Source organism: Notothenia rossii, assembly GCF_949606895.1.
Source record: "Notothenia rossii genome assembly, chromosome: 10".
In the NCBI taxonomy this organism is placed as follows: Eukaryota; Metazoa; Chordata; class Actinopteri; order Perciformes; family Nototheniidae; genus Notothenia; species Notothenia rossii.
Genome location: NC_136908.1, coordinates 54819450 through 54832928, shown reverse-complemented (window position 1 = coordinate 54832928; position 13479 = coordinate 54819450). Strand labels below are relative to the sequence as shown.

Here is a 13479-nt window from a genome sequence, read left to right as displayed (position 1 = left end):
AGTCCATCGGTTTCCTGCTGAGAACCATGGCCTCAGATTTGGAGGTGCTGATCCTCATCCCAGCCGCTTCACACTCGGTTGCGAACCGATCCAGTGAGTGCTGAAGGTCGCAGACCGATGAAGCCATCAGAACCACATCATCTGCAAAAAGCAGTAGTGCAATCCTTAGTCCACCGAACTGCAGACCCCCTCCCCCACGACTACGCCTCGAAATCCGATCCATGTATATTACAAACAGGATTGGTGACAAAGCGCAGCCCTGGCGGAGGCCAACCCTCACCTGAAATGGGTCCGACTTACTGCCGAGGACCCGGACACAGCTCTCGCTTTGGGAGTACAGAGATTGGATGGCCCTGAGTAGAGATCCCCTCACCCCATACTACCGCAGCACCTCCCAGAGTGACTCCCTGGGAACCCGGTCATACGCCTTCTCCAAGTCTACAAAACACATGTAGACTGGATGAGCGTACTCCCAGGCCCCCTCCAGGATCCTTGCGAGAGTAAAAAGCTGATCCGTCGTTCCACGACCAGGACGGAATCCGCATTGTTCCTCCTCAATCTGAGGTTCGACAATCGGCCTGACCCTCCTTTCGAGTACCTTAGAGTAAACTTTCCCGGGGAGGCTGAGTAGTGTGATGCCTCTGTAATTGGCACACACCCTCTGATCCCCCTTTTTGAAAAGGGGAACCACCACCCCGGTCTGCCACTCCTTCGGTACTGTTTCCGACTTCCACGCAACGTTGATGAGACGTGTCAACCATGACAGTCCCTCAACACCCAGAGCCTTCAGCATTTCTGGGCGGATCTCATCCACCCCCGGGGCTTTGCCACTGTGAAGTTGTTTGACGACCTCAGTGACCTCCCCCCGGGAGATTGGTGTCGATCCCCCGTCATACTCCAGCTCTGCCTCTAACATAGAGGGCGGAGTTGTCGGGTTCAGGAGTTCCTCAAAGTGCTCCTTCCAACGCCCTAACACTCCATCAGTTGAGGTCAACAACGTCCCATCCTTACTGTACACAGCTTGGATGGTTCCCTGCTTCCCCCTCCTGAGGTGTCGGACAGTTTTCCAGAACAACTTTGGTGCCGCCCGAAAGTCTTTTTCCATGTCTTCTCCGAACTTCTCCCACACCCGCTGCTTTGCCTCGGCCACGGCTGAGGCTGCTGCCCTTCGGGCCTGTCGGTACCTTGCAACTGCCTCGGGAGTCCCCCGAGATAACAAATCCCTGAAGGCCTCCTTCTTCAGTCGGACGGCTTCCCTGACCACCGGTGTCCACCAGGAGGTTCGAGGGTTACCGCCCCTTGAGGCACCTAGGACCTTGAGACCACAGCTCCCCGCCGCGGCTTCGGCAATAGAGGCTTTGAACACCGACCACTCTGGTTCAATGTCCCCAACCTCCACAGGAATGCCCGAAAAGCTCCGCCGGAGGTGTGAGTTGAAGGCCTCCTGAACTTGGGCCTCCTCCAGACGTTCCCAGTTCACCCGAACTACACGTTTGGGCTTACCAGGTCTATCCAGAGGCTTCCCCCGCCACTCGACCCAACTCACCACCAGATGGTGATCAGTTGACAACTCCGCCCCTCTCTTTACCCGAGTGTCCAAAACATACGGCCGCAGGTCCGATGATACGATAACAAAATCGATCATGGACCTTCTGCCTAGGGTGCTCTGGTACCACGTACACTTATGAGCATCCTTATGTTCGAACATGGTGTTTGTTATGGCCAATCCATGACTAGCACAGAAGTCCAGTAACAAACCACCACTCCGCTTCAGATCAGGGGGGCCGTTCCTCCCAATCACTCCCCTCCAAGTGTCTCCATCATTGCCCACATGTGCGTTGAAGTCTCCCAGCAAGATTAAAGAGTCCCCTTCAGGAGCCCCATACAGGACTCTTTCCAGGGTCTCCAAGAAGGCCGTATACTCTGAACTGCTGTTGGGTGCATAAGCACACACAACAGTCAGAGTTTTCCCCCCCATAACCCGCAGGCGTAGGGAGGCAACCCTCTCGTCCACTGGGGTAGACTCCAACAACGAAGCACCCAACCGGGGACTTGTGAGTATCCCCACACCCTCCCGGCGCCTCACACCTTGAGCAACTCCGGAGAAGAATAGAGTCCAACCCCTATCCAGAAGTAAGGTTCCAGAGCCGACGCTCTGCGTAGAGGTGAGCCCAACCAGATCCAACTGGTAACGCTCCACCTCCCGCACAAGCTCCGACTCCTTCCCCCCCAGAGAGGTGACGTTCCACGTCCCCAAAGCCAGCTTCTGTCGCCCAGGTCTGGTCCGTCGAGACCCTCTGCCTTCACTGCCACCCTTCTGGCAGCGCACCCGACCCCATCGCTGTTTCCCGTAGGTGGTGGGCCCGCGGGACGGAGAAGCGGAGGTGTTGCCCACGTCGCCTTTTCGGGCTGTGCCCGGCCGGGCTCCGTGGCAAGCCCGGCCACCAGACGCTCGCCGACGAGTCCTCCTTCTGGGCCTGGCTCCAGAAGGGGACCCCGGGCTTCCTCCGGGCCGGGTATCCTCACTTCGTGTGTTGTCTTTCATGAGGTCTTGTGAACCAATCTTAGTCTGGCCCCTTGCCTGAGACCAATTTGCCATGGGAGACCCTACCAGGAACACAAGGTTCCAGACAACACAGCCCCCAGGTTCATCAGGGCACACAAACCTCTCTACCACGGTAAGGTGCTGGTTCTTCAGAGAGGGGGGTCTACAACAGATGATACAAATGTTTGTGTCAGTAAATGTGTGGCAGGGGTGTTTGTGAAAATAACGGGGACAGAGCTGCTGTCAGACGAACAGCTGTGCGGCGTCATCACAAACGGACGTCGCTTCACGTGACGCTCCGGAGGAAAGGACGTCCCATTGCTCTTAAAACTCATTTCCCTGCTTCTCGTGGTTTCCTTGCGTCCCTCCCTGCTTCCCTGGAGGGAGGGACTAAACACAGGGAAACGACGCAAGTGAGGGAAGCAAGGATTTAATTTAACCGACCTGAGACGGGGCTGCATTTCCGGGAACGGAGGAGGCTTGACGCACAGCCGGACTTATCTCAGCCAATGACAGCTCTGCGTGCATCCCCTGGATATTATTTTAGTAACTGCTTTCATCGCGACGCGATGTTTACAGTGAGAACAGCTGTGAGGTCCGTGCAGAAAGCAGAGCAGTGTGTAAAATATATATCACTCAGTATAACAGGCCTACATTACTCTCTGTATTTGTATGCTGTAGTTTAGTAGATATCTACAAACAAAGAGTCGATATGTTTCTAAGACCATTTAGTGCTTCACATAATAAAATAGCTACACAACGGCTGTAGCCTGATTATGCTTTAGGAGCTGTAGGTGTGTGTGCTGCCTTGGAGGCATGTTATGGTGTTATGGTTTGTTGCAGTTCATGGGGTCACCACTAGGAGTGCTAATCATAGATATATATATATATAAACACTAGATGACTCACCCGCGCTGCTGGCCGAGACCGACGTTGCCACATGGCCGCCATCTTGCTACAGGCAGGGCTCTCATTCATAACATTATGGTTTACTATTTAAATAACCATTGCTTCCTCAATTTTCAAACGGTTTGGTTTTTTATAAACATCAAAGATGTAGTTATGATACTGCATACTTATAATCATGGACTTTCTTATGAAAATAACATTGAGTAGATAAAGCAATAGCTATACACACACACACAAGGTATTTATATTAAATATTCGCCGGTGTATATATTTCCATTTATTTTATTATATTGTTAATATTTAAAATAAATTATAAAATTAAAATATATTTATATTTTATATATAAAAATCGGTCTCATGTTAACACTCTGTAAGCCAAGAGTTGTTAATTTAGCAATACCTTAGCTTGAAGAACAGGGACACCACTAATGACAATGGCATATGTTGGTATATTATTTAGATATTCACACCTTTATCGGAAGAACCAAACCAACATAGAATGAGCTCACAGACAGGCCAGTTCTGTCATTTATCACAATTATTTTTGACATCAGATCTTCATATCGTCCTAGTTTTGTATTTAGTTTCTAGATTTGTAAACAAATCCAGAACCTTTGAAATACGTTACCACTTCACAGCACGGTGCGCTGAGTTCTTGTAGTCGAAAAAAGCCCAAGAATAATATAAACTGTAACTTGTGTCCTTCTGTAGTCCATTTACTGTTGTTTGTCTTGTCTTACCCCGGCTGATATCTCACTAAATCCACAGTTTTAATTGTTCCCTATATTGCCCCTATGCCCTGTAAGGTGTCCTTGGGTGTTATGAAAGGCGGCCCCCCAAAATAAATGTATTATTATTAAGAAGAACAACTTGGTGTGGTGTGGAGGGCATGTAGGAAGCAGGGGCAGGTGGGGAGAGATGGGGCTTCAAGGTTCAAGGTTATTTTGTTTTAAATGTGTCTTGGAGATAAGGACCAGCTGCACACAATAAAATACAGTATAAAACAAAACCAATAAGACACACGGTGACACATGGCACACCAACAATCAATCATCGTCCAGCCTCAGCTTTGGTATTCTTTCACAACCATTTCATGGGTTTATTAGACAGACTGAGCAAACATAAACATATGTGGGGAACATACTGCTGCGTATCAGGGCTGCGAAGTGCAGAAAAACGCAAAGGAGGTAGAGAGATACAAAGTTTCATATGCTGAAGCAACAGAAAAGAAAAAATACAAAATGGACCCAAGAGATACCCGACATTTTAGTCTAAAAAGAAAGGGTCTGGTTCAACCTCCGTTGACCGTCCAGCTGCAGGTGGAGAGGATGGGTGGGGTTATCCATGATGGACAACAGCCTGTTCAGTGTCCTCCTCTCCACCACAGCTTCAAAGGGGTCCAGCTTGATGACGATGACAGACCCAGCTTTCCTGATCAGTTTATTGATCCTGCTGGTGTCACCGGCTCTGATGCTGCCCCCCCCAGCAGACCGCAGCAAAGAAGAGTGCACTGGCCACAACAGACTAGAAGATCTCCAGCATCTTGCTGCACACGTGGAAGGATCTCAGCTTCCTCAGAAAATAGAGTCGGCTCATCCCCTTCTTGTACACAGCGTCAGTGTTGGTCTTCCAGTTCAGCCCATTGTTGAAGTGCACTCCCAGGTATTTGTAGTCCTCCACAACAGCCACATCTTCTCCCAGAATGCACAGGGGTAGAGGAGACATCCTCACCCTCCTGAAATCAATGACCATCTCTCTGGTCTTGGCCACATTCAGAATACTCATCCACATTAGGCTGAGGTTCATCTTCCGCTCTTCTTGAAGTGGTTGTGCTTCTTGTTGCTTCCGGCTAAAATAAACATAATTAAAGACATTTTGAGTGTTTAAAATGTGCTGTGATACACAACACATTATTTATTCCTAAACTTGCAGAAAGAAAAACTAAAGTGTGACATTTAATCACATATTTAAATATCAATCTTATACACCTTGAATTCTTGTTGGCCAATGATACACATACCCTTTGAAGATGAGCTGGGAAATTGAATACTGTTGGCACAACACCATCTTTAAGCCGGACAGTCTCCCCCGTCCTGTCAAAGTCCTCACTCCTGAAGTGATCACTGCAGTGTCCTGCCACAGGAAACAAAACCGTCCCTTCTTCGGGCAACTTCCCACTGCCTCCTCCTCTCTCCGCTTTTGGGAAACCTTAAAAACATGAGAAAGGTATTCAGATATATATAATATATATATATAAATTATTGTCAACATTGTCCTCCCTTCTTTACTTTAACATTAAGGGTAAGGACAAAAATACACACCTAAATTATCATATTTTTGGGGTAATTGTATGTATGTACTGTATGTACTGTATGTATGTATGTATGTATGTATGTATGTATGTATGTATGTATGTATGTAATGTATACTTTAAGAATAAGACAACCACACTAAGAGTTATAAAAAAGGTGTCCAAAAGAAACATTAAATAATTGTGTAAAGAAATGGTAGCAACATATTCTAAAGAGGCTGGGTCAACATCAATCTTGCAATACTATTATCTTACATAGCCCCACTGATGCTGTGTAGCAGGACTTGTAATGTACATACATCCACTAAGTAATTAACGATTATCCTAATTATAGTCATAATATTGTCATATCTTACACGTGAAAGGTGATTCCACGGGTTCTTGTTTGCAGACTGCGGCGATTAGAGCATTACAAAAGTAAGGCTGCATAAAAGTCCGGCATAGTCAGGTACTTCTGTAAACACAAAGCCAGCAATGTCCTGTATAATAATGTATCTAAAATGTAAGATATTTTTAACAAGCCAAACCACTTGGAAGAAATCATGTGTAACTTAAGTTATGTTGAAAAGAAAGAGCAGTTATGCCTCTCCCACTGGTGCAAAGTTGCTGGGTCAACTTTGTAATACTAGGTCTCACTCACAGCCTCTTGTTATTAGCCAGCTAATAAATACAACCACGGCACATACACAAATAAAAGCTGTAATTTCAACATGTCCAAGCATCCTGTATCATAGCCATGCTAATAATGTTTATAATAAACCAAACCGTTTGTAAATCAGTTAAGATTTCAGCGAGTATTTTTGTGCAGATCACTCACCTTACAACAGCTACCATAGCGCGTACCAGTATAGCTGTTGACTGTAGCAAGATGGCGAGCCATCTAGTGTTTATATATATCTATGGTGCTAATGGTCATATTATCTTTGGGTTCGCCGTTCTTAGCATCACTTCCGGTTCACGGCATTGCCACTTCCGGTCTAACATTAGAGAAACGGCATGGTCAGAGAGTGTATTTATCCAAATATAACCTGCTTCCATCCACAAGGAACATCATAGAGGCAATGCTGTAAATTCGTCTATTTGACCTATTTCATGTGAAAGATTATTTATTAGGAAGAATATTGTTAATAAGATCATTGATTAGTTATGATTTATTTACAACTATGTTAAACACTGTAAAGAATGCAGGAAAGCAATTTAAGTTTGTATTTACATTAAAGGCCCAGTGAAGTGCATGTTTTTGCACCAAAATAAAATGGCAGTTTCATTCCTTACATATCATTGTGCCTGTTCATGGCTAAAATAATTTTTAATAATTCATAATTAATGAATTAATGAATTATTAATTTTGCCGTCTGAGCCTAACGGAAGTTGCAGACGATAGTGGCTGTGACGTCACAAGATGTACCCAGTTGCGATTGTAAACATGGCGGAGACTCTGGAAAGTGATACTAGTGTGAGAGAAATGATTGATTTGGACAGCTTTTCGGACAGGATAGATGAGGAAAGTGATCAATCTGGTGCACTTTGAGGGCAACATTAAGAGATTTATGGATACAGCTCTCAACACTCATATGAAACATATATTTCAATAATCAAAAAACATTGGAATGATTTCTTAACCTATTTTATACAACTAATATTACATAGATGGAAATATTTGTTTACATAGATGACCAAACCCACTGAGATAACTTAGGCTACAGTTTACCTCCCTGAGCTGACGTTATCTCTCTCAGTCCCACAGGAGAGCACTCTCCCTCTCCTTATTGTTGAAACAGCTAATCTCCGTTAGCTCCGAGCTAGCACCAGATGCTAACGACAACCCTGTAACTCTGTCAGTCTCTCTTTCTCTCTCTCTCGAATCGACCACTGGCCTTTATTTATCATGATCAATCAAATAATCTACGAAACAATGACACCAGCCAGGCTCACCTTCATCTTTTGGGAACAGAAACATCGCCACTTCGGCAGACTTGACATTACTACAGCCAGCGGCAATGCATCGTTTCCCCTGTGTTTTTCATCCCTCTTTCTTCACTGTCGCCTCCATTGTCAGGTTTTCTCGATTGGCAATCACTTCCAGTCGACTCCGACACACTTTCCAGGAAAATACTAGCTCAAAAACGTTGAGAAATTCGACTTTGAAAAAGAGAAAAAACGAACGGTGGTGAATGTAAACAGTGCAGCGGCGTCCATCTCGTGACGTCACGCAGTAGATCGCAAGCCACGCCCACGAAGGCGAAGGTCGACTGCAGATTTCCCCGGAAAATTCAAAACTCGTCAAATTTGTTGCTATTCCAACATTTTTTGATATGGGTTCCAATGGACAATTTTGGTCATTACTATACGTATTAGCATAACAGATCATGCACAGGTGCACACTTCACTGGGCCTTTAAGAACAATGTTTTGTGTTTATTTACAGTTTTCACCGCCATGTCTGTAAAGAATTGTGACAGTAAACGGTCAAACTTACTATGACTCTGTCTTCATTGGCTGCGGTTTAACTCAGTGTTTACACCAGAGTTTCAACACACTGCATGAGAACACTACAGTGAAAAAGCAGCATTGGATGTCTCCAAAGTGGTCACAATGGCAACAAGCAACAAGTCATCCGCATCTAGTGCTCGGAGCAGCTTTAAGAGTTCATCTTCATCCTTGAGTGTAGCTCGCGCCCGAGCTAAAGTGGAAGCCGCTAAGGTAAGAGCCTTGTATGCTAGCGAAGAGGCTAAACTGAAAATGGAAAAGGCTCAAAATCAGCTGGAAACAGTAAGAATAGACACAAAGTTGGAAGTGTTAACGCTACAGCGGGAAGCTGGTGCAGCAGTGGCGGAGGCACAAGTATTGGAAAATGCTGAAGTCATGCAAATTGAAGTTGAGAAATGCAAATCGGAATCTGAGAAGGTTAAAGCTGATCGCACAGGTGAATATGTTCAATCACAAATCGACCTCCAGATTCTTCATCCTCCCTCACGACGCTCGTCAGTTTTGCCCGTTGCTTTTCCCCTACGTGCTGAGTACCACGAAAGCCTCATAACGTGGATTCCACCTGAAAAGAACATTTCACAACAGATCGACGGTCAGCTAAAGCCTGTAAAGAGTGACAATATTCCTTTACCTGCCCCAGACGAACCTGAATGGACTAAGGTAGAGACAAAGTCTGAACCCTGCAGACCACGCGTCTAGATACTTACCTGTATCCCGCCTGTCACAGACCTCTTGGTTCAACAGACCCCCCTTCCTGCGTGAGTCAGCCGAGGATAAAACACAAGCAGGCGGAACATTTGAGCTCATTGAACCTGAAAAAGACTTGGAAATCCGACCACAAGTACAGACTTGTGCTACTTACTTGGGAGAACCTCTACAGAGCTCGGATCGCTTCCGACGCTTCTCCACCTTTGCTTCTCTGTTAAGAGGAGTAGCATTTCTGGTTCACATTGTGAAATCTTTAAAACACTCAAACCAAAACAAGAATTGCAAAGGTTGGCACAGATGTAACTTACCTCGCACAACAGAAGAAATGGATCAAGCAAGGAATGTTATCCTCAGAACGACACAAAAAACTGCCTTTGCAAAAGACCTTTCGGCTCTCCGAGAAAGAAAGACAGTACCAAAAAACAGTCGTTTGCAGAAACTCAACCAAACATTGGAGAATTATCTAATCTGTGTTGGAGGCCGACTCAAGCACTCAGACCTCACAACTTCAGGGAAGAATCCAATCATTTTGCCTAAAGACAATCACATCTCTTTACTACTCACTCGACATCACCATGAGCAAGTAAAACATCAAGGCCATCACCTCACAGAAGGAGCAATCAGGGCAGCAGGACTATGGATCTTGGGAGGCAAGACGCTAATCAATTCAGTGCTCCACAAATGTGTAATCTGCCGCAAGCTGCGAGGAAAGCTGGAAGAGCAATTTACGGCAGACCTGCCACCCGAACGTCTGAAAACCTGCCCTCCTTTTACATATGTGGGGCTTGATGTTTTCGGGCCCTGGTCCATCACAACTAGACGTACCAGAGGAGGACAGGCTGAGAGCAAGCGGTGGGCCATAATGTTCAGTTGTATGAGTTCCAGGGCTGTGCATATCGAGATCATAGAGTCTATGGACACATCCAGTTGCATAAATGCTATCAGGCATTTTTTTTGCATTGAGAGGCTTAGCGAAACAGTTCCGATCTGATTGCGGTACCAACTTTGTTGGAGCGTGCAAGGAGCTTGGGATGGACAATGCGATGCAGAATTATCTCAATGAACAAGGATGCAGTTGGGAATTCAATCTGCCACACAGCTCGCATATGGGAGGCTCTTGGGAGCGTTTGATAGGCGTAGCCAGAAGAATCCTGGATTCAATGTTTTTACAGCAGAACACTCGCTTAACACACGAAGTGCTTTGCACACTGATGGCAGAGGTCACCGCCATCATGAATGCACGACCACTACTACCTGTGTCTGTGGTTCCAGACAACCCCTTCATACTTTCACCATCGATGCTCCTAACACAGAAGACAGGAGCTCCGCCTCCACCAGGAGACTTCTCTGACAAAGACTTGTACACAATGCAATGGAGACAAGTTCAAACTCTAGCCAACCAGTTCTGGACCCGCTGGAGGAGAGAATATCTACCTTCTTTGCAGCAAAGACAGAAGTGGACAGTGCAATGCAGAAACCTTCAAGTTGGAGATCTAGTTCTGCTCAGAGACAAGCAGGTAACCCGCAACTGCTGGCCTATGGCCAGGATCATATCCACATATCCTGGAAAGGATGGAAATGTAAGAAAAGTCGAAGTGAAGACGACGGATCAAGGCACGATTAAGACATTTCTCAGACCAATTGCAGAAGGTGTTCTACTTCTGCCAGAAGACTGATTCTAAGTTTAGTGACCTCACAGAGGTCAGGCGGGGAGTGTGCTGCCTTGGAGGCATTTTATGGTGTTATGGTTTGTTTGCAGTTCATGGGGTCACCACTAGGAGTGCTAATGGTCATATTATCTTTGGGTTCGCCGTTCTTAGCATCACTTCTGGTTCACGGCATTGCCACTTCCGGTCTAACATTAGAGAAACGGCATGGTCAGAGTTTATTTATCCAAATATAATCTGCTTCCATCCACAAGGAACATCATAGAGGCAATGTTGTAAGTTCGTCTATTTGACCTATTTCATGTGAAAGATCATTTATTAGGAAGAATATTGTTAATAAGATCATTGATTAGTTATGATTTATTTAAAACTATGTTAAACACTGTAAAGAATGCAGGAAAGCAATTTAAGTTTGTTTTTATATTAAGAACAATGTTTTATGTTTATTTACAGTTTTCACCGCCATGAAGAATTGTGACAGTAAACGGTCAAACTTTTACGACTCTGTCTTCATTGGTTGCGGTTAACTCAGTGTTTACACCAGAGTTTCAACACACTGCATGAGAACACTACAGTGTGTGTGGTACAGTGTGTAGCTGTGTGTGTGTGGTACAGTGTGAGGTGCGTGTTGTACAGTGCGTAAATGCGGCGGACAGACGGGTCTCAGTTGGTTTGGTGTCCTATGCTTACTTTTAATACGTGTAAATACAACTTTTGGCCCGTAATTTCAATTCCCCATTTCAGCGACCAGAGAGAGGGGGGGGGGGGTAAATCCAGTCTCTGATTGTGTTATATGGAAGCAAACAAGAGACAGAAGTAGGCCTATTTGAATTTTATTAGACACCGAATTTATGCAGGGGGCACTCCTTCAGACCTTCTTTGACTCTGTTGTGGCATCAGCCATTTTTCTATGGTGTGGCCTGCTGGGGCAGCAGCATCTCGGCTGCTGACGGGAAGAGACTGAACAGACTTGTAAGGAATGCCAGCTCTGTCCTGGGGAGTCCTCTGGACACTGTGGAGGTGGTGGGAGACAGGAGAATGGCAGCCAAGCTGTCCTTCCTGCTGGACAATATGTCCCACCCCCTCCAGGACACCCTGTTCTCACTGTGCAGCACCTTCAGCGACAGGCTGCTGCATCCCACCTGTCACACGGAGAGATACCACAGGTCCTTCCTTCCTGCAGCCGTCAGACTTTACAACCTGCACTGCCCCTAGTAGACCCGCCTACACACACACCACAACACAGACTATAACACCTCCTTGCTGCTAAATACAAACCAACTTTGTGCAATATGTGCTATTAGGGATGCACGATATTGTTTTTTTTAAACCGATACCGATAACTTCCTGCTTCTCAAGACCGATACCGATAACCGATAATAATATAATATATATATATATTAAATGTACCTGTAGTTTTTGCACACCTGGTGGTAAAAAAAAGACTAGTAGTGAGCAAATGACATGAGCATTACTACTATGAACAAAACAAAGCCAAGAACAGTTTCAAAAGCCTCGTCGATAGGTAAAAGCCCCGTTGCCTTTGCAGCTGGCTTTGGATTCGCCGCTAGTTTAGCAGCGCAGGGGTCTTCGTACGCTTTTAACACACCATCGTAGCGATGGCGATGTTTCAGGTGACCAATCAGGTTGGAATTATTATAGCTCGTTGCCTTTTTCCCATTATTAATATACTTTTATCGGGTTTATCGGGATGACGTCATCATTCCTAATATCGGACAGATAATTATCGTGCACCACTATGTGCTATATGTGCAATATATATATGCCATTAATAACTGTGTCATTTATACCTGGCCACTAAATCAATCAATATATATATGCCTATAATAACTGTGTAATTTATACCTGGCTGCTAAACCCTTGTTACTGTTACAAGGTATCTATCTTGTATTTTGTAGATTGTGTAACTTGCTGCTGTTAAATACCGTCAAACTATGTGCAATATCTTTAATAACTGTAATATATACCGGGCTGCTAAATCCTAAGAACTGCTAAAGGATTTGATTTGTTTTTTATCTGTATTTTTGAAAATTATGTAACCTTTTTAGTTTTTATCTTTTTTTTTTAGCATATTGTTTATTATATTATAACTTGGTACTTTTTTAGCATATTGTTGTGTTGGGTGTTTATTATATTATAACAGTACTTTTTTGTAACGCATTTAAGATATGAAACACTAAGCTGTCTGTGGCTCTTTCCTGCTGTAACGCTGCAAATTTCCCCTCTGTGGGACTAATAAAGGTATTCTGATTCTGATAGCATTGAAAATAATTACTTTGAAAATCATGTATCTGAATGTTTTTGCTCCGAATTTACCTATGTGAAATGAAAATGTAAAAATTCAATGACAATAAAATGTATACATACAAAAATTAATCTCTGGAAGCCGTAGCGCTGTAAATAGCACGACCAATCATTTTAACCGGCCCGGCTAAAATAACTGGCCGACCTGCCTGTCAGCCTTCCATCTGTGTGTGCACAAACTTATCTCGTGGCCTCATTGGTCATGCGCGTTCGTGTGTGTTGGAGGAGGGGCTCTGTAAAAAGAAAGTCAGAAAGTCTGAAGGAAGAGGCATATTCTTTCCGGTTGTGTATTTTCAAACTCTAGCGCACTCGAGCTGGTTTCTCCATTCTTACCTACTCTACCTTTAACTCTTTTTAGGGTGCAGCTATATGTTTTATTTATTTCAAAGTGGGCCCATTTTAATTATATATTTGTTTCCTTCAAATGTGCAGAGGAATCCCAAAGTGCTGTGTTTAATTTATTTTAAAGTAGGCCTGTGTATTATTTTTAATTCTCCTTATAGGAGTTCTTTGTTTCTTATTAGA

At 44.7% G+C, this 13479-nt stretch overlaps 1 protein-coding gene across 2 annotated transcripts; it reads right to left on the bottom strand.

Annotated features, from left to right (window-relative positions):
- Nucleotides 1–3814: 3814 nt before the first annotated feature.
- Nucleotides 3815–12294, bottom strand: LOC307023067 (uncharacterized protein). 2 transcript variants are annotated; one of them, XM_079656077.1, is made up of 3 exons: nt 12239–12294; nt 5475–5662; nt 3815–5303 (listed from the first exon to the last, which is right to left on the bottom strand). In XM_079656077.1, the coding sequence occupies exons 1-3, from the start codon at nt 12239–12241 to the stop codon at nt 4979–4981; spliced, it is 516 nt and encodes a 171-aa protein (XP_079512203.1). In that variant the 5' UTR covers nt 12242–12294; the 3' UTR covers nt 3815–4978. The 2 variants fall into 2 exon arrangements, with proteins under 2 accessions (XP_079512203.1, XP_079512202.1); XM_079656076.1 differs by lacking the exon at nt 12239–12294 and adding an exon at nt 6583–6965.
- Nucleotides 12295–13479: the final 1185 nt, after the last annotated feature.